Source organism: Puma concolor, chromosome B3 (genome assembly GCF_028749965.1).
Source record: "Puma concolor isolate L17-30 chromosome B3, mPumCon1.1.hap2, whole genome shotgun sequence".
NCBI lineage: Eukaryota > Metazoa > Chordata > Mammalia > Carnivora > Felidae > Puma > Puma concolor.
Window position 1 is genome coordinate 78,750,396 of NC_141672.1, and position 22,192 is coordinate 78,772,587.

The 22,192-nt window shown below is 38.1% G+C and overlaps 2 protein-coding genes and 1 pseudogene across 3 annotated transcripts; all 3 read left to right on the forward strand.

Moving 5' to 3' along the window:
• Positions 1-329: 329 nt before the first annotated feature.
• LOC147580143 (olfactory receptor 4K3-like) lies at positions 330-3,878 on the forward strand. 2 transcript variants are annotated; one of them, XM_086708489.1, is made up of 2 exons: positions 330-344; positions 2,946-3,878. In XM_086708489.1, the coding sequence occupies exons 1-2, from the start codon at positions 330-332 to the stop codon at positions 3,876-3,878; spliced, it is 948 nt and encodes a 315-aa protein (XP_086564615.1). The 2 variants fall into 2 exon arrangements, with proteins under 2 accessions (XP_086564615.1, XP_086564616.1); XM_086708490.1 differs by lacking the exon at positions 330-344 and having other exon boundaries at positions 2,940-3,878.
• Positions 3,879-14,810: 10,932 nt separating this feature from the next.
• On the forward strand, positions 14,811-15,702 carry LOC112855290 (heterogeneous nuclear ribonucleoprotein A1-like; annotated as a pseudogene).
• Positions 15,703-19,512: 3,810 nt separating this feature from the next.
• LOC112855638 (olfactory receptor 4K3-like) lies at positions 19,513-20,451 on the forward strand. The gene has a single exon (XM_025919257.2). It carries the CDS (start codon positions 19,513-19,515, stop codon positions 20,449-20,451), a length of 939 nt encoding a protein of 312 aa, XP_025775042.2.
• The last annotated feature ends 1,741 nt before the right edge of the window (positions 20,452-22,192 follow it).

Below are 22,192 nucleotides of genomic sequence, written 5' to 3' on the forward strand. Positions count from 1 at the left end.
CCCATCTATGTAAATCATCTAACTTCTGCTGGGATTGGTACTAATATCTTAGTTCCCTTTATGACATGGTAGATACAGGGCAAAAGAAATAAAGTTATATCCTCAAAATACACAAAGAAATAAAAGGCTTGAAACACCTTTTTCTTATACTTTCACTTGTATTTAACTAGACTAACTTGAATCTACTTTGAAAAGGGTGGATTTTTATTGCATGATGCCCTCAACGCCCAGCTTTTCCTCAGGGAACCTTGGAAGCTAAGGATCCCCCAAGAGCATGACAGGGAAAACCTTTCCAAATACGTGGCTCTACTTAAAACACAGAGATAGAGATGGAAAGCCTCCAAGCTCACAGGCTACTCTTCATAGTGCACACTTGGCACACTGAGGAGGACACAGTCCCTCCAATAATGCTCATGGCAGAAAATTACCTGGAATTCATTTCACCTAAAGCAGACTCTGGAGTAAGCCCTCTCAGTAAGCAGCGAAGAAACCGGTTTCAGAGGTGATCTGTGTAGTGTAAGTATATCCCAGATAATTGATGTTTGAACTCACACTTTTAATGTCTTCCCCACAGGTTAAGACTAAATTCTTTTGTTTTTCCTAAAGCATTTTTTTTCCATACCTATCTATAGAGCTTAGAGTTCTGAATGTGTCATTTGGTTCATGTCTTCTGGGAAAGATTATGGGTTTTCTCTCCCAACAAATCCCTGGGACTTCCGAATTCCTAACAGCATTTCAAATACTAACAACAGCATTGCCTTTCTATGACTTTAAATGCTGCCAGATGCCCAGGTTGGGGAAGATGGGTTCTCAAAAACCCTCCAACTTATCCTGACATTTTCTAATTCCATTTGGATTTTACTTGTTTTACCCCTGATCAAAGCAGCAAATGGAGAAATGTTTCGGTCAAAAACTGTAGGGCAAAGTACCTAAAATTCAAAACAATGAAACTGAATAGATTTTAATGTGAACCTGTGTATCTCACTCCTATCGTTACTAGCCATTTACATTTATTTGTGTCTCTGTTACCTCTTCATAGAACAAAAAGTCTTACCTCAGAAGACTTTTATGTTTATTTTTGAGAGAGAGAGAGGGCAGAGAGAGAGTGAGACACAGAATCTGAAGGAGCCTCCAAGCTCTGAGGTGTCAGCACAGAGCCCCATGTGGGGCTCAAACCCATGGACCAGACCACGAGATCATGACCTGAGCTAAAATTGGATACTTAACCGACTGAGCCAACCAGGCTCCCCTGTCTTATTTTCTTAAAAAAAAAAATTTAAGAAATTTTATTTATTTTCTTAGTCTTGTCAAAATCAAGGTTTCAACCAGGTGCCATTTCTAGCAGGAAAATTATATTGGAAGATTTGGAGTCACAAAGACCTGTTTATATTCTAGTTTTTTTTTACTTTTTAATTTACAACTTGGAAAATAGATAATTTGGGTATGTATGTATATAGTTTGTGAGGTTTATATGAAGTATTCTAACCAAAAAATGTATTAAAGGACATTAAATTAAAATAAATAATTTGAATTCAATAGTGAGATGATATTAACAAGGACATCATAAGCACATGTTGATTTTTCTAATAAAGTCTTACTTTTTGTGGAAAAATACTTAGAAGGAGAAAGAACAAAACCTAATAGGAAAAAGTTAAGAAAAAAAAAAAAGGAGTAAAAAGAACATCAATCCTTCAAAATGGAGAAAATGCATAAAATCACAATAAGAAATTAAAACCACATACACTTCCCATTTCTCATCATCATATGACAATAACATCACATTGGACAGCCTGTGAAAACACAGGTAATTCATACATTGCTGGTGGAAATGCAAAATGCTTTAAGCCCAGCAGAAGGAATACAAACACATGAATAAAGAAGACAGATAACTGTTTTCAAGGTGCTTAACATAGATGTGCTATATAATTCGAGCTAGTTTGTCGCTTTTATAATCTGAACTTTAAAAAAAATTAGGTTATGAGAAAGATGGAGATATGAAGAGAGACCAAAGAAGAAATGGAAAAAGAGAAGGAAAAATGAAAAAAGACCTTGGCCTCCTGGCTTACAGAAAATAGTAAACATATGTATTTCCACAGAGCTCAAGTTAAACAATAGAAATGAAGAGTTTACATACAAACGAACTTAGAATTTACATTTTCTCCTGAAGAACAATCAGGAGTAAAAGTAGCTTTCATATATCCTTCATTTAGGGCAGCCTCAAAAAAGAAATCTCTGTTACCAATGAGAACCCAGAACCGGGGACCATCAAGGCATGTTAATGTTACTCAGGCCAAGGGAAACAGGAGTTTGTGGTCATATTCTTCCACGGGCAGATTCCAAATGCAGGGAAATACTGGACACTAGGAACGCACAGTCAGTAACTGGGGTCTCTTTGGAAACACAACTATCTTTTCTCAAGTCATTTGGTGAACGGTTTTTCCCAGAGTCAGTGAAATAATTGGTTCAGTCTGCTAACACATTTTCACAAAGCAATATTTGTTTCTGGGAAGCAAGTTTTGTGTCAGAAATGTAGCATTTGATTATCTCCCGGATTCTGGGAAATAACTTCTGAAAATATTTAAAGCTACTCATTTTCCTGCAGAAGAGGCACATTGAAGCCTTGGAGAAATTATTTACCCAATATATTACTATTGAAATTTTTAACCAGAATTCCCATAACAACTATACTTAAGCTAGGTAAGGCTTTTGACCTACCCTTCTATGCTTAGCTCTCCTTCTGGGCCATCAGACTGTGCCTACTTATAAAATCACAAAAACTTTATTTTCCATTTTGAGCTTTTGTACAATGGTATGATTTGAATTTTTGACATGAGTACTACTTATCTGCTCTCTAGCACCTGAGCATTAATTACATTTTTCTTTCCATTCTAGAAGTTCTTAGTTCTTCCTTTAGGTCACATGAGAACACAACGTACTAAATGGAGGAAGCTAACCAGTCTGTGGTGTCTGAGTTTATTTTTCGTGGACTCTGTAATTCAAGAGAGGTCCAGAACTTCCTCTTACTGCCATTTTCCATGCTTTACCTGATGACGGTTGTGGGCAACCTCCTTGTCGTGTTCTTATTCATCACTGACCCTCATCTCCATTCCCCGATGTACTTCCTCTTAGCCAATCTCTCATTTGTGGACTTCTGCCTTTCCTCAGTAACTACCCCTAAACTGATCATAGACTTCCTAAAGGAAAATAAGACCATCTCCTTCAATGGCTGCATGAGCCAGATCCTCTGTGTGCATTTTTTTGGAGGGAGTGAGATGGTGCTACTCGTGACAATGGCCTATGACCGTTATGTGGCCATCTGCAAGCCACTCCATTATTCCAGCATCATGGACAGACAAAAGTGCATCTGGCTGGTTTTGGTATCATGGGCCATTGGCTTTGTGCATGCCATGAGCCAACTAGCTATGATTTTAGATCTGCCCTTCTGTGGACCCAGAACAGTGGACAGTTTTTTCTGTGATATCCCTTTGGTGATCAAATTGGCCTGCATGGATACACTTACTCTGGGAATATTGATAAATGCTGACAGCGGGGTCTTGGCAACAACTTGCTTCATTATCCTACTCATCTCCTACACCTATATCCTAGTAACAGTGCGCCTTCACTCTAAGAATGGAGCATCAAAGGCACTGTCTACCTGTACTGCCCACATCACAGTGGTGCTGCTGTTCTTTGGACCCTGCATCTTCATCTATCTGTGGCCACTTAGCATCACTTGGGTGGACAAGTTTCTTGCTGTGTTTTACACAGTAATCACACCTCTCCTGAATCCAGCCATTTACACACTGAGAAATAAAGACATTAGGAATGCCATAAAGAGACTGATAAGTCAGCATATGGATTCAAAGGATAATTTCTAGTTTTCTCATTAAATCAGAAATTGCACCCTTTGCATCCAAATTTGGCCACATTTTTACCTATAAACTGAACTGGAAACATGACCTGTTCATCATACCTACAGCTTTAAGTATTCCCAGATGTATGGTTTGTGTTTGTTCCATTATGAAAATGTGTTCAAAACTCCACAAATTATATTCTTACCACTTGGAGAGGATAATAATTGAAAATAATAATTTGTACAAATATTCCTTTATATTTATTCAAATATTTCCAGATGACAACAGGTTTCAGATAGGCCATGTTCTTTTGGGCTATATACCTAACCAATTTCTCCTTTTGAGAGAAGCACTCAACAGAAAGCCCCCAAAATGTATGATATGGCATGCATAAATAGTAAAACATAGAGAAAGAAAATGTGAGCAGTTGGGTGTTTGTGTTAGTAGTCTTGGAATGGGAAAAACAGTCATGTCAATATCTTAAAATCTTTTTGAATGAAACTGCCATTGTAATAGAGCATATATCACAGCACTGGATGATATAGGCCATTTGCTGAATAAAATTATATTAACACACCTTTATAATATTGTGATTTCTAGTTTATTCCCATGAACAAAATAAGAAAGTCATGACTTCTTGTGTACTATCTGTATACCAAGACCTAAACTGTTAATAATGACATCTCAATCTCTATACCATTAAAATAAAGTGATGATGACAAAATTGAAAATATACAAATAATTATTGTTATAATTTTTAACTTCCTAAAAAAGTTTTTAAAATAGAAGTAGAAACTATATCAAAAGATGTTTACAGAGTGTTATGTTTACCCAAACTAGATAATCATGGAAGCGTTACTCAGATCTCTCTACATACATTCATGGGGACATATCATGGCTCCCAGGATATTTTTTTTTTCAACGTTTATTTATTTTTTGGGACAGAGAGAGCCAGAGCATGAATGGGGGAGGGGCAGAGAGAGAGGGAGACACAGAATCGGAAACAGGCTCCAGGCTCTGAGCCATCAGCCCAGAGCCTGACGCGGGGCTCGAACTCACGGACCGTGAGATCGTGACCTGGCTGAAGTCGGACGCTTAACCGACTGCGCCACCCAGGCGCCCCCAGGATATTTTTTTTTAATACTTGTTTACTTATTTGAGAGAGAGAGAGGCAGAGAGAGCACATACATGCACACAAGCAGGGTAGGGACAGAGAGAGAGAGAGAGAGAGAGAGAGAGAGAATCCCAATCAGTCTTTGCACTGTCAGCACAGAGCCTGACACAGGGCTTGATCCCAAGACCCGTGAGATCATGACCAGACCTGAAATCAAGATTAGACACATAACTGATGCCACCCTCGTGTCCCCTTCCTGGGATATGTTTAAGATGCAAATTATATCAGCCCTTACTCAGTGATATGAGGCTTCAGATTTAGTGGCCAGCATTTATTCATAAGTGATTACAAGGATGTATATAACGTCTTCTCACACCTCGGTATCAGAGAAATATAATAACGCTGATCAGGATTGTGTTCTTGAAAGGCAGTATAATTAGTATTCTAATTTATAGACTACAATATGAGGTCCTACTGTACATCTAGTTTCTAAGCATATGAATTTCCTTTAATTCATTAGCAAGTCAATACAATTCACTTCTAAGTGATCCATGTTTCAGAAAGAACTTCAATGGAAACTAAGAAAAACATTTTTAACTGAACACTACTAAAAAATACATACATAAGCACATATGGAATGCAGTCTAACCGTGTTTTCAGGGACTTTTATATATACACATATTTTTAAAAGATAAATGAGTCATATGAATGATCCAAGTGTCTATATCAAGATAATTCACCTAAAGAAACTACAGGAAGAAAATAATAAGAACAAAATTCAATTAAATAAAAAAAAATGTTAAATCCAAAGACACAACAAAACCAAAGTTGGTTACTTCAGAAGACCAACAAAATTGACAATACATTAGCAAGACTGATTAGGAAGGGGAAAAAGCACAAATAACCAATGCCAGAAATAAAAAAGGAGATAGCTCTACAGATGCTGCAGTCTTTAAAAATGTTTTACCCTGGGGGTGACTGTGTTGCTCAGTCAGTTGAGCGTCCCGCTTTGGCTCAGGTCATGATCTCACAGCGAGTTTGAGCCCTGCATCCGGCTATGTGCTGAGAGCTCAGAGCCTGGAGCCTGCTTTGGATTCTGTGTCTCCCTCTCTCTGCTTCTCCCCCACTCATCCTCACTCTCTCTCCCTCTCTCTCAGAAATAAAAAGAACCATTAAAAAAACAAATGTTTTATACTGTAAACTTAAAATTTTACATGAAATAGGAAAATTCCTATAAAGAACTGCCTACTAAGGCAAAAACATCTCGATGTGCCTCTGTTTATTAAACAAATTGAACCTTTAATTAAAACATTTTCTGTTCCAATTATGATTGCTTCTCAGCTCAAAACCCACCCTTTTGTATTCTGCTTTCTGATATGGGGACTCTGCAAACCACATTCCTGTACTGCCATCTGTCTACATTTTATGTTCTGGTGATAGACCATGCCAGGGGGAGGTTGCAAAGGTAGAGACAGGGGAAGGGATTCCTTCCTCTTTGCTTCTACGGGCTCCCCCTCTGCCTGCTGTGCCTGTGTGAGCATTATCACCACAGCTACTGCAGTGATGTTTCTTTGCTATGGCAGCAGGTGAATCCAGGGTGCGGTCTCTCCAACAGTTTGAGAACTAGCCTCATTGGGCTTTCTTAGAGATAACACTAGCATGCTGCTACTCTATCTCCAAAAAATCCGGGTCCCGGGCTTATCATGCCTCTCTTCTGAGTTCAGAGAAACAAGCCAATAGCCAAGATACACTCCCTCCAAAAAGGGATTTTCATCAGCTCCACAGGACTCTATTCTAAAGAACTACATTTCAGTAATTCCAATTTCTTGTCTCTGCTCCCTCACCCTTAGGAGTAGAAGCTGCTTCTTACAACTGTTACCTCCATGAAAGCAGAGAGCTATCTTTACATACTTTCAGATACCTAGTTAACAACTTTGTACCTGGTTAATTTTTATATTAAACGCTGTTCAAATCATGTGTGCGTCCTTTTTGATGGCTGATCCCTGACTGATACAGCATTTCACAAAGAAAAGTGCAGGCCTAAAGTAGGCTTCCCTGGTGAATACTCAAAACACTTAAGAAAGAAAACAGAAATTTAAAATAAAAATTTTAAAAATAAAAAAAATATTTTTTATATAACGTTCTCTTGAGAAGAGAGAAAGAAGAAACACCTTTTTTTTTTTTGGCCAAAATAACAAAGTTGGACAATCAAAAACATTATCCGCTATCAAAATTTACCAATAAGTCAAAAGATACAGAACACAAAGGTCAAGAATGGAGACTCCTGAGACCACTAAGAAGAGTCCCCAAGTTTGTTCAGGCTGTTGTAGGCTGCACGTGAAGAAGACAGAACAATGAAGACTCGGCCCTAATGATGTGTGTATAGCCTCCTTACAGAAAAGGACCTTATTTTGGTCATAAAACATCTTCAACATTTACTCTGACAAATGCATAGCTAATTGACATTTTTCAGCTGAATCCATCCAATCATTCCAAAAATTCCAGGCTAATTTACTATTAGCAACCTAGACAGGTCAAGTGTAGCCTGCTAAAAGGGCTACGTATGTGAAGACTCCCCATTATCTTTCTAATAATAAATATTACAAGTGGTCCAACTAGCATTCCTCCAAGAGATGGAGAGGTCATTTCTACCATTCCTTCTACATTTTTTTTCTCCAAGATGTCCACAAATTTGGAAGAATGGGTTTCACACTAGATGCTAACACTTTATCCAAATTTATGAAGCCAACATAAATTTTACATGAAAATCAGATAAAGACATAAAAAAGAAAAATTACATGCTGTTCACTTTCATAAACATACATGCAACATCCAAAACTATAGCAAAGAAACTGAAACGATATATAATAAGGATAAAATATTATGTCAAATTAATTTAATACTGTAAGTGCAAGGTTGAATTAACAATTGGAAACCAGTCACCAGGTTAAAAAAGGGGGGGGGGGGAGATAGGGACGCCTGGGTTGCTCAGTCGGTTAAGCAGCCAACTTCAGCTCAGGTCATGATCTCATGGTTTGTGAGTTTGAGCCCCACATCAGGCTCTGTGCTTACAGCTCAGAGGCGGAGGCTGCTTCTGATTCTGTGTCTCCCTCTCTCTCTGCCCCTCCCCTGCTCATGCTCTATCCCTCTCTGTCTCTCAATAATAAATGTTAAAAAAAAAAAAAAGGGTGGGGGTTCTTACACATATGTGAATAGATACAGAAAGAACATGTGATAAAATCCCATACACTTTCATGATAAAACTCAGAAATGTAGACTTAGAATGAAAGTTACTTGGGCTGATAAAGGATACTTACAAACATCTCCAACACAAATTCTAGTTAATGATAAAATATTAGAAGCCTTCACCAACCTTTCTAACCCCCTCTCCACCTACATTGGGAATGAAAAAACATGCTTCCTCTCAACACTAATATTTGGCATTTTATTGGAAGTCCTGACCCGTTAAATAAGGAAAGGGCACTAAATAAAATGCATAAAAGGATAGAAATGTGAGGGGATGTGTGAAATAAAGGGAATTTAGAGGGACACACACACAAAAGAGATAGAAATAAACTTATTGTTCCTAGACAATATTTTTGTTTAAAAGTTACATATCCTTTCTATAGACTCCTCGGTCTAGGACTGTCTACCTACTTAGAATAGCATTTAACATACAGTATTGCCCGTTTCATTTGTTTTCATAGATAGATGGTTAACTGAAGAGAACAGGAATTCCTGGAGAGTGAAGAGGAATTAAAGGCAGATCTAATAGTGTTTTAGAAGTGTTAGCAAAGGTATTAGCAAAGAAAGTAATAGGTATTAGCAAAGAAAAATGAGCTTCTTTTGAAGCTCCACTGAGGGCAGAGCCTGCTTGGGATAATCTCTCCCTCTCTTCCTCTGCCCTATCCCCGGTCTCTTGCCTAACTCTCAAAATAAATAAATAAACATTAAAAATAAAATTCAATTCAATTAAAAATATAGGTGATGAAAATTTTAATTGGCACTACAGAAAAAGTACCATAAGGAAATGATAAAAGAAATATGAAAAGAACTAAATAGCAAAATTTGTCCCCCTTTAGTTTTGCATAATGATTTACCTAGAACAATTAAAAAGAATTTAACCTGGCTGAACCAGACAAGCTACCTATTAACAGTCTTAAAGAACAAACTCACCTATGTAGCAAAATAGAAGATTTATAGGTAGAGGTGAATACCTTAGTGACAGCTAGTCACCCAAAACAGAATTTTAGTTCACTTTTAAACTGATCTTAAAAAATAAAAATTTCAACATAAATTTAAATACTAATCTAAAAAGATACAGCCTAGAGGCTCCTGGCTGGTTCAATCAGTTAAGCATCCAACTCTTGATTTCACCTCAGGTCATTAACTCGAAGTTCATGAGATTAAGCCCCCTTTCTCTCCCACTGTAGGGTTCAGTGTTAACAGCCTGGAGCCTGCTTGGGATTCTCTCTCTCCTTCTCCTTGCTCACTCATGTGCAAACTCTCTCTCCCTCTCTCTCTCTCAAAAATGAATAAACTATAAATTTTTTTTTTTATTTAAAAAATAAAGAGCTCCTAGATGGCTCAGTCAGTTAAGCATCCAGCTTTGGCTCAGGTCATGATCTCATGGTTCATGAGTTTAAGCCCTGCATCAGGCTCTGTGCTGACAGCTAAAAGCCTGGAGCCTGCTTCAGATTCTGTGTCTCCCTCTCTCCCTTCCCCACCCCCGCCCCCACCCCATTCGCATGCACTCACTCTCTCTCAAAAAAAATGAATAAACATTTAAAAAATTAAATTAAATTAAAATTAAAAATAAAAAGGTACAGCCTTTAGATACAGGATATAACCTTCCTTAGAGAGTTAGTATGAACAGGCCATAGTTGGCCTAGATAATCACCAATTAAAGTACTCGAGGCCAACAATATATTTATTGAAATTTCAATACTAAAGACCAACTACTAACCTAATACTGGATTAATATATTAATTAATAGAACAGAGTCTGTTCATTTGAATAACATGAATTATTTCTCCTTGCATAAGCTTATATCAGAATGGATAATCAGTGACAGTTAACAATAAAATAAATTTTACCCAATAATTCATTACTTATTAAATTAATTGTAAACCAACACAGGTATGCATTTAAGAAAAGATTTTAAAACATAAACTCAGCAAACACAAACATCTCCTTTTTACCAAAACATCTTCTCTAGCATTTCTAATATTAGAAGCACTGCCTGCCCAGTGAAATCTATTTAATGGCTGCGGTATCCTGTCTGTGCAAAGGCAGCATAATCATTTGTTCAGAAAAAAAGGACTTGTATGAGTGGCCACATAAGGTTTTACTTACTCTTACTTTTAATCAGTGAAAATGACCTTCCTATAAAGAGGCAGAAATGACAAAATGAGACAAGAAGACAAGGAGCTTAATTAATCAGTCCAAAAATGAACAAAAAATTTAACCAAATTTAAACGATAACGAAACTGTAAATGGACTAACAATTTTCTTTGACGTGACCCCAGATAAAATAATAAACTCCAACTAATCAAAATCTGGACCAACCAGTCAAAATATTTTATCACTTACTGATCCAAAACATTGATCAACAGATTAAGTTACCCTAGGGATAACAGCACTATCCTATTCTAAGCTTCATAGAGACCATAAGGTTTATGATTTCAGTCTTGGGTCAAAACATCCCAATGGTGTAACCATGATTTTTTTTAGTGTTTATTTATTTTTGAGAGAGAGAGAGAGAGAGAGAGACAGAGACAGAGACAGAATGTGAATGGGAAAGAGGCAGAGAGAGAGGGAGACACAGAATCTGCAGCAGGCTCCAGGCTCTGAGCTGGACACCAGGCTCAAATTCACAAGCCATGAGATCATGACCTGAACCGAAGTCGGACACCCAACCAACTGAGCCACCCAGGTGTCCCTGGTATAACCACTATTAACAGTTGGTTTGTCCAACAATTAAAGTCCTATGTGATCTGAGTTCAGATGTGAGTAACCTAGGTCAGTTTCTATCTGTTCTACATTTCTCCCAGTTGGAAATTACAAGAGAAATAAGGACTACATTACAAAAGTGTCTTCATACTAATAGGTGAGATAATACTAATCGAATAAATTTATACCTAACCCTGCCCAAGAACAGCTTGTTAAGGTGGCAGAGCCCAGTAACCGCATAAAACTTACACTTTTATTGCCACAGATTTAATTCCTCTTCCTAACAGCCTGTTCATAATTATTATTCTGTCATTAATTATACCTATGCTACTTGCTGTAACATTCCTCACACTAATTGAGTGAAAAGTATTAGCCTACATACAACTTCAGAAAGGACCAAACATCATTGCCCCCATGAGGGCCGTCTATCTATCACAGATTCTCTCAAACTATTCATTATAGAACCATTATAATCACTAACATCATCAATACCCATATTTATTATTGCACCAATCCTAGCCTTCACTTTAGCCCTAAGAATATGAATTCTACTACCCATACCATATCCACTAATTAATATAAACTTAGAAAAATGAACTATTGGGGCCTCATCAAAATAAAAAGCTTCTGCACAGCGAAGGAAACAATCAGAAAAACTAAAAGGCAACCAACAGAATGGGAGAAGATATTTGCAAACGACATATCAGATCAAGGGTTAGTATCCAAAATCTATAAAGAACTTATCTAACTCAACACACCCAAAAAACAAATAATCCAGTGAAGAAATGGGCAAAAGATATGAATAGACACTTCTCCAAAGAAGATGTGCAGGTGGCTAACAGACAACATGAAAAATGCTCAACATCACTCATCATCTGGGAAATACAAATTGAAACCACAATGGGATACCACCTCACACCCATCAGAATGGCTAACATGAACAACTCAGGCAACAACAGACGTTGGCGAGGATGCGGAGAAAGAGGATCTCTTTTGCACTGCTGGTGGGAATGCAAACTGGTGCAGCCACTCTGGAAAACAGTATAGAGGTTCTCTAAAAATTAAAAATAGAACTACCCTATGACTCAGCAATTGCACTCCTAGGTATTTATCTAAGGGATACAGGTATGCTGTTTCAAAGGGACACATGCACCCCCATGTTTATAGAAGCACTATCAACAACACCCAAAGTATGGAAAGAGTCCTAATGTCCATCGATGGATGAATGGATAAAGAAGATGTGGTATATACATACAACGGAGTATTACTCGGCAATCAAAAAGAATGAAATCTTGCCATTTGCAACTATGTGGATGGAACTAGAGGGTATTATGCTAAGTGAAATTAGTCAGAGAAAGACAAAAATCATATGACTTCACTCATATGAGGACTTTAAGACACAGAACAGATGAACATAAGGAAAGGGAAGCACAAACAATAATAAAAAAAAAAGGAGGGGGACAAAACATGACTCTTAAATACAAGAAAAAACTGAGGGTTGCTGGAGGGGTTGTAGGTAGGAGGGATTGGCTAAATGGGTAAGGGGCACTAGGGAGGACACTTGTTGGGATGAGCACTGGGTGTTATACATAGGGGATGAATCACTGGAATCTACTCCTGAAATCATTATAGCACTATATGCAAACTAACTTGGATGTAAATTAAAAAATAAAAAATTAAAAAAATTAAAAACAAACAAAAAAGAATATTCACACAGCTTTACTCTTAATCACTGGAAACTGGAAACAACCCTAATATCCTAAGCTGGAACAGAGATAAATAAACTTGGTACATCTATACAATGAAATATGACTTACCAATGAAAAGAAACTACTAATACATGCATCAAAATGGATGAATCTCAAGTGCAATGAGAAGTCAGGCTCAAAAGGTAACATAATATATGATTCAATTTTTATGGTCCTTCATAAAATGAAACTATAGGGACAGAAAAGAGATCAGCAGTTTCCTGAGACAAGGGAATGGTGTGTGGTTGACTCAAAGGACCACAGGAAAAGTTGACATGAAATGAGACTGTAGTACATCTTGGGTGTGATCTGGTTGCCCAAATATATATGTGTGAAAGCAGAGAAGCAGCCTAGTTATTGTTGGGAAGTCCCCAAACATTTAAGAATTGGTAATACTTCTGAAAATGGGTGTCAAAGTACAGATAAAAACAGAGGGAACTCTTGAATGTCTTAAGGTATATCTAGGGCCCCAAATCCCCTCACTGACACAGCTCCATAGGTGGCTGCATGTCTATTCACACTCTGGCAGAAGTCTGGTGTTTTAGTCTTTGGATAGTTCTCTGAACCACAGGATGCCAGGCCAATACCTTAACCTAGCACCTAACCCTAGCCCTAATCTTAGCATTGAGGGGAGAAAAAAAAAAGATGTAATGCATATATATATGCAATGGAATATTACTCAGCCATAAAAAAAATAAAACCTTGCCATTTGCAACAACATGGACGGAACTAGAGAGTATTATGCTAAGCGGAATGAGTTAGAGAAATACAAATACCATATGATTTCACTGATATGTGGCATTTTAGAAATGAAACAAAGGAGCACGGCGGTGAAAAAGAGAGAAAAAGAGGTAAACCAAGAAACAGAGTCTTAACTATAGAGAACAAACTGATGGTTACCAGAGGGGATGTCGGTGGGTGGATGGGAGAAATAGGTGATGGGAATTAAAGACAGCACTGGTCGTGATGAGCCAGACTTAAATACAGAGAACAAACTGGGACATGCTGGAGGGGATGTGGGTGGGGGGATGGGTTAAATAGGTGATAGGCATTAAGAAGGGCACTGGTCGTGAAGAGCACTGGCTGTTGTATGGAAGTGTTGAATCACTATGTTGTACAACTGAAACTATTATTATGCTGTATGTTAAATAAGTGGAATTTAAATAAAAACTTCGAAAACATACATGTATGTGTAACTACAAAACAGAATACTTAAAAAATTCAATTTGCTACATGTAAAATGTACGTGTGTGTATGTGTGTGAAAAACTAAAAATTACAAAAACATTTACAAAATGAAAGAAATACTTTATTGCATTGCAAGAGTTTTTACTTTTTTCAAGTTTCACAGTAATTGTGTACTTCCTCAAACTCACCCCTGAACCAAGCATCCTTCCCCAGAGAGTACCTCTCATTGGTCTTTCACGTCACAGCTGTAAGACTTGGGAAAGTCACTTAGCCTCTTTTTGCCTGTTTTCTCCTCTGTAAATGGATTGTGTGTTATCATGATGGTACGAGATGGTGCCTGGAAAGTGAGTCGTCACACACAAGCAAGTGAATAGGCATTGAATCCTTCTGTTCTCAGGCTGAGATAGTTCTGGATTCTAGGCCTCAGGGTACAGAATAGCTCACAGGACAAATAAATTAAAGGTTTTGAGATTTGGACATGAAACAGATGAAATCTGAGAGGGAGAAAATGAGACAGCAAAGAGGAAGGGCAGAAGAAGCAGGGCCGGTAAAGGATAAGAGAAAAGAAAGAAATGGAGAATTTTATTAAGACCCTTTCACATCTAATGTATTTAAAATCGTCACTGCAAACAAATACAAAAGAAAAATAAAGAACTAAATTCTCTAAAGACATAATTACACTCATTTTTACTGATGGGAACAGTACCAGAAGGATGCCCTGCAGGAATGACTGTCATTACCTCTGAGAGTGGCTGAGATGGGAGAGGACAGATGAAGAGAGCCTTCAATATTTGCTCCAAATAAATCTATTATTAATAGTTTAAATGCTATAAGGTTAGACTGCATTCATGTATTATTTCGCTAATAACGGAGTGAATTAAAAAGTATCCTTTCAGGCTTTCTGCCGGTGGACCTGCCAAGTAAGCAACATGAAAGTCTCCCTCCCACCGCCGTCATGTCTCAGTCAGAGTTTCCCAAAGATCCTGAAAAGCCGCGGAAGATTTTCATCAGACGTTTGAGCTTTGAAACAATGGATGAGAGTCTGAGGAGCCACTCTGAGCAATGGGGAATGCTCACGGACTGTGTGGCAATGACAGACCCAAACACCAAGTGCTCCAGAGGCTTTGGGTTTGTCACATAGGCCACTGTGGAAGAGACAGATGCAGCCATGAGTGCAAGGCCACACAAGGTGGATGGAAGAGTAGCAGAACCAAAGAGGGCTGTCTCAAGAGAAGCTTCTCAAACACCAGGTCCCCACTTAACTGTGGAAAAGATTTTTGTCGGTGGCATTAAAGAAGACACTGAAGAACATCATCTAAGAGATTATTTTGAACAGTATGGGAAAATTGAAGTGATTGAAATCATGACTGACCGAGACAGTGGCAAAAAGAGAGGCTTTGCTTTTGTAACGTTTGATGACCATGACCCTGTAGACAAGATCGTCATTCAAAAAATACCATACTGTGAATGGCCACAACTGTAAAGTAAGGAAAGTTTCATCTAAGTAAGAGATGGCTAGTGCTTCCTCCAGCCAAGGAGGTCGAAGTGGTTCTGGAAACTTCGGTGGTGGTTGTGGAGGTGTTTTTGGTGGGAATGACAACTTTGGCCGTGGAGGAAACTTCAGTGGCCAAGGTGGCTTTGGTGGTAGTTGAGGTGGTTGTGGATATGGTGGCAGTGGGGATGGCTGTAATGGATTTGGTAACAATGGAAGCAACTTTGGAAGTGGTTAAAGCTACAATGATTTTGGCAATTACTACAATCAATCTTCAAATTCTGGAGGCAGAAGTTCTGGCCCCTATGGTAGTGGAGGCCAATACTTTGCCAAACCATGAAACCAAGGTGGCTGTGGCAGATCCAGCAGCAGCAGTAGCTATGGAGGTGGCAGAAGGTTTTAATTACTGCCAGGAAAGAAAGCTTAGCAAGGGAGGAGAGCCAGAGAAGTGACAGGGAAGCTACAGGTTACAACAGATTTGTGAACGCAGCCAAGCACACCGGTGGCAGAGCCTAGCTGCTTCAAAGAAGACATGTTTTAGACAGGTATATGGAAAAAAAACTGGAGAACTGTATTTGTGACTAAGTGTACATCAGATTATTTTAGTTCTGCTCTGAGGAAAGTGTAAAGCATTCCAACAGAGGGTTTTAATGTAGATTTTTTTTTAACTCCCATGCTGTTGATTGCTAAATGTAATAGTCTGATCATGATGCTGAATAAATGTCTTTTAAAAAAAAGTATCCTTTCATTATCTTTTCATCACTTAGAGAAATGCCTATCATATGGCTTACACTCAAACTACTAATATACACGACTCTGCACAAGGAAGTACCATGAAGGTTGAGACCTAACATTTCTCTGAAATCCAAGAAGCAAGGTTCAAGTAGGCCCTTAAATCATGAGCCTAGTTGCAATGTGCCAAAGACGAGCTAGCTGTCACCTGCCCATCTATGTAAATCATCTAACTTCTGCTGGGATTGACACCAATATCTCAGTTCCCTTTATGTCATGGTTACATACAGGGCAAAAGAAATAAAGTTACATTCTCCTAATACACGAAGAAATAAAAGGCTTGAAATGCCTTTCTCTTATACTTTCACTTGTATTTAACTAGACTAACTTGAATCTACTTTGAAAAGGGTGGATTTTTATTGCATGATGCCCTCAACACCCAGCTTTTCCTCAGGGAACCTTGGAAGCTAAGGATCCCCGAAGAGCATGATAGGAAAAACCTTTCCAAATACGGGGCTCTACTTAAAACACAGAGATAGAGATGGAAAGCCTCCAATACTCTTCATAGTGCACACTTGGCACACTGAGGAGGACACAGTCCCTCCAATAATGCTTATGGCAGAAAATTACCTGGAATTCATTTCACCTAAAGCAGACTCTGGAGTAAGCCCTCTCAGTAAGCAGCGAAGAAACCGGTTTCAGAGGTGATCTGTGTAGTGTAAGTATATCCCAGATAATTGATGTTTGAACTCACACTTTTAATGTCTTCCCCACAGGTTAAGACTAAATTCTTTTTTTTTTTTTTTCCTAAAGCATTATTTTCCATACCTATCTATAGAGCTTAGAGTTCTGAATGTGTCACTTGGTTCATGTCTTCTGGGAAAGATTATGGGTTTTCTCTCCCAACAAATCCCTGGGACTTCCGAATTCCTAACAGCATTTCAAATACTAACAACAGCATTGCCTTTCTATGACCTTAAATGCTGCCAGATGCCCAGGTTGGGGAAGATGGGTTCTCAAAAACCCTCCAACTTATCCTGACATTTTCTAATTCCTTTTGGATTTTACTTGTTTTCCCCTGAACAAAGCAGCAATGGAGAAATGTTTCACTCAAAAACTGTAGGGCAAAGTACCTAAAATTCAAGACAATGAAACTGAATAGATTTTAATGTGAACCTGTGTATCTCACTCCTATCGTTACTAGCCATTTACATTTATTTGTGTCTCTGTTACCTCTTCATAGAACAAAAAGTCTTATTTCAGAAGAATTTTTTTTATGTTTATTTATTTTTGAGAGACAGAGACAAAGCATGAGTGGGGGAGGGGCAGTGAGAAAGAAAGAGAGAGGAAGACACAGATCTGAAGCAGGCTCCAGGCTCTGAGCTGTCAATACAGAGCCCCATGTGGCGCTCAAACCCATGGACCAGACCACGAGACCATGACCTGAGCTGAAGCTGGACACTTAACCTACTGAGACATCCAGGCTCCCCTGTCTTACTTATCTTCTAAAAAAAAAATTTAAGAAATTTTATTTATTTTTTTAGTCTTGTCAAAATCAAGGTTTCAACCAGGTGCCATTTCTAGCAGGAAAATTATATTGGAAGTTTGGACTCACAAAGACCTGTTTATATTCTAGTTTTTTTTTTTTACTTTTTATTTTACAACTTGGAAAATAGATAATTTGTGTATGTATGTACATAGTTTGTGAGGTTTATGTGAAGTATTCTAACCAAAAAATATATTAAAGGACATTAAAATAAATAATTAGAATTCAATAGTGAGATGATATTAACAAGGACATCATAAGCACGTTGATTTTTTTAATAAAGTTTTACTTTTTGTGGAAAAATACTTAGAAGGAGAAAGAACAAAACCTAATAGGAAAAAGTAAAACAGAAAAAAAAACGGAATAAAAAGAAAGGCAAATCATCCTTCAAAATGGAGAAAATGCATAAAATCACAATAAGAAATTAAAACCACATACACTTCCCATTTCTCATCATCATATGACAATAACATCACATTGCACAGCCTGTGAAACACAGGTAATTCATACATTGCTGGTGGAAATGCAAAATGCTTTAAGCCCGGCAGGAGGATCACAAACACATGAATAAATAAGACAGATAACTGTTTTCAAGGTGCTTAACATAGATGTGCTATATAATTCGAGCTAGTTTGTCACTTTTATAATCTGAACTTTTAAAAAAATTAGGTTATGAGAAAGATGGAGATATGAAGAGAGACCAAAGAAGAAATGGAAAAAGAGAAGGAAAAATGAAAAAAGACCTTGGCCTCCTGGCTTACAGAAAATAGTAAACATATGTATTTCCACAGAGCTCAAGTTAAACAATAGAAATGAAGAGTTTACATACAAACGAACTTAGAATTTACATTTTCTCCTGAAGAACAATCAGGAGTAAAAGTAGCTTTCATATATCCTTCATTTAGGGCAGCCTCAAAAAAGAAATCTCTGTTACCAATGAGAACCCAGAACTGGGGACCATCAAGGCATGTTAATGTTACTCAGGCCAAGGGAAACAGGAGTTTGTGGTCATATTCTTCCACGGGCAGATTCCAAATGCAGGGAAATACTGGACACTAGGAACGCACAGTCAGTAACTGGGGTCTCTTTGGAAACACAACTATCTTTTCTCAAGTCATTTGGTGAACGGTTTTTCCCAGAGTCAGTGAAATAATTGGTTCAGTCTGCTAACACATTTTCACAAAGCAATATTTGTTTCTGGGAAGCAAGTTTTGTGTCAGAAATGTAGCATTTGATTATCTCCCGGATTCTGGGAAATAACTTCTGAATATATTTAAAGCTACTCATTTTCCTGCAGAAGAGGCACATTGAAGCCTTGGAGAAATTATTTACCCAATATATTACTATTGAAATTTTTAACCAGAATATTCATTTTTTATTCCCATAACAACTATACTTCAGCTAGGTAAGGCTTTTGACCTACCCTTCTATACTTAGCTCTCCTTCTGGGCCATCAGACTGTGCCTACTTATAAATTCACAAAAACTTTATTTTCCATTTTGAGCTTTTTTTTAATATAAAAAAAATTTTTTAATGTTTATTTATTTTTGAGACAGAGAGAGACAGATAATGAGCAGGGAAGGGGCAGAGAGAGAGGGAGACACAGAATGTGAAGCAGGCTCCAGGCTCTGAGCTGTCAGCACAGAGCCCGACGCGGGGCTCGACCTCATGAACTGTGAGATCATGACCTGAGCCGAAGTCGGACGCTTAACTGACTGAGGCACACAGGCACCCCCATTTTGAGCTTTTGTACAATGGTATGATTTGAATTTTTGACATGAATACTATTTATCTGCTCCTCAGCACCTGAGCATTAATTAGATTTTTCTTTCCATTCTAGAAGTTCTTAGTTCTTCCTTTGGGTCACATGAGAACACAACGTACTAAATGGAGGAAGCTAACCAGTCTGTGGTGTCTGAGTTTATTTTTCGTGGACTTTGTAATTCAAGAGAGGTCCAGAACTTCCTCTTACTGCCATTTTCCATGCTTTACCTGATGACGGTTGTGGGCAACCTCCTTGTCGTGTTCTTATTCATCACTGACCCTCATCTCCATTCCCCGATGTACTTCCTCTTAGCCAATCTCTCATTTGTGGACTTCTGCCTTTCCTCAGTAACTACCCCTAAACTGACCATAGACTTCCTAAAGGATAAGAAGACCATCTCCTTCGGTGGCTGCATGAGCCAGATCATCTGTGTGCATTTTTTTGCAGGGGGTGAGATGGTGCTACTCGTGACAATGGCCTATGACCGTTATGTGGCCATCTGCAAGCCACTCCATTATTCCAGCATCATGGACAGACAAAAGTGCATCTGGCTGGTTTTGGTATCATGGGCCATTGGCTTTGTGCATGCCATGAGCCAACTAGCTATGATTTTAGATCTGCCCTTCTGTGGACCCAGAACAGTGGACAGTTTTTTCTGTGATATCCCTTTGGTGATCAAATTGGCCTGCATGGATACACATACTCTGGGAATATTGATAAATGCTGACAGCGGAGTCTTGGCAACAACTTGCTTCATTATCCTACTCATCTCCTACACCTATATCCTAGTAACAGTGCGCCTTCACTCTAAGAATGGAGCATCAAAGGCACTGTCTACCTGTACTGCGCACATCACAGTGGTGCTGCTGTTCTTTGGACCCTGCATCTTCATCTATCTGTGGCCACTTAGCATCACTTGGGTGGACAAGTTTCTTGCTGTGTTTTACACAGTAATCACACCTCTCCTGAATCCAGCCATTTACACACTGAGAAATAAAGACATTAGGAATGCCATAAAGAGACTGATAAGTCAGCATATGGATTCAAAGGATAATTTCTAGTTTTCTCATTAAATCAGAAATTGCACCCTTTGCATCCAAATTTGGCCACATTTTTACCTATAAACTGAACTGGAAACATGACCTGTTCATCATACCGATAGCTTTAAGTATTCCCAGATGTATGGTTTGTGTTTATTCCATTATGAAAATGTGTTCAAAACTCCACAAATTATATTCTTACCACTTGGAGAGGATAATAATTGAAAATAATAATTTGTATAAATATTCCTTTATATTTATTCAAATATTTCCAGATGACAACATTGATAATGATAATGATAAGAGTAATAAATACTACCATTAGTTTACCAATAATCCCTACACCATGCTAAGCATTTTACCTAGTTTACGTATGTTACAAAACCACTGAGTTAATTATCATCATTCTCATTTCTAATAATACATGATTTACTTACTTTAATTCTAACTTAGCTAGAGAGGATAATAAAGATATTTGAGTGATCTACATCTACCTAGAAAAAAAATGAATCAAATTATAATGTTATTGCCCTTGTACTCCACAGCATAACCCTTATAGTTCAAATTTTCAAGTCTTTTTTTTCAATCTTTAACATTTATTCAGTTTTTGAGAGACAGAGAGAGAGCATAAGTGGAGGAGGGGCAGAGAGAGAGGGGAGACACAGAATCCGAAGCAGGCTCCAGGCTCTGAGCAGTCAGCACAGAGCCCAACGCGTAGCTCGAACCCACGAACAGCGAGATCATGACCAGAGCCAAAGTCGGATGCTTAACTGACTGAGCCACCCAGGAGCTCCAAGTTTTCAAGTCTTAACTATTGATTCAAACATTGAATTTCTCTTCACATATTTTTTTGCTAAATACAACAGGAAAAGTATTCACAACTTCTTGAAACATTACTTATTTTCTTATGTGAATAAATGAATTTCATGATTCTAATTTTACCTGATGTTAAAGCAATAAGAAAGGATTGCTAGTAGACGGGAAGAATGTGTTCCTTTGAAGCAAAAAAATTTACAGCGAAGAGAAGAAAGCCAAAATGAAACCATCAATGCATACAACACAATAATTTTATTCAAAAATCTAAAAACTTCCTAGAAATTAATAAAAAAGAAATAATCCAAAGGGGGGACAGTGGGAAAAATTTAGACCAGGTGTTTATTTCTGAGAAGAAATACCACTGGACACTAGACACTCAACCTCATTAGTAATCACAAAAATGTAACTTTAGATCATAATGACATACATGTTAAAGAAAAACATCTGTCAGTAACAGTTATTGTTGACAATATGTATTGCTGTGTATTAATGGAAATTTTATAGCCTGATGGTGGGTGAAAGTTGACTTAACCTTCCTGAAAAACAATCTTGTGTTGCCTTGTAAAACCAAACATGGGGATACACCGTAAGTCAGTGCCTGGCTGCTAAGGGTCCATATGCCTATTCTTCCCATGACTAACACAACACCCTCAAGATTCAGCTGGACACATGACCACCCAGCTGCAGCGCACATTTCCTAGTCTCTGCAGACGGATGTGGCCATATGACTGACTTCTGGCAGCAGAACATGAGAAGCAATTTGTGAAACTTCAGCATCTCTTTAAAGACATCAGCTCCATTTTCTCTTTCCTCTGTCCTGGTGGCTGGCACACAACTGGAGCAGATGCTTTGGAGTCAGTAATGAAAGCTACACGTTGAGAGGAGCAGAGCTAATGCTCCCTCCAGGAAACAGAGGGACTCCAGAAGGAGCCGAGGCAACTAAGAT

Bases quoted from the DNA above. Each gene is read 5' to 3' on its own strand.
- LOC112855638 (XM_025919257.2), top strand. From the start codon at position 19,513: ATGGAGGAAGCTAACCAGTCTGTGGTGTCTGAGTTTATTTTTCGTGGA.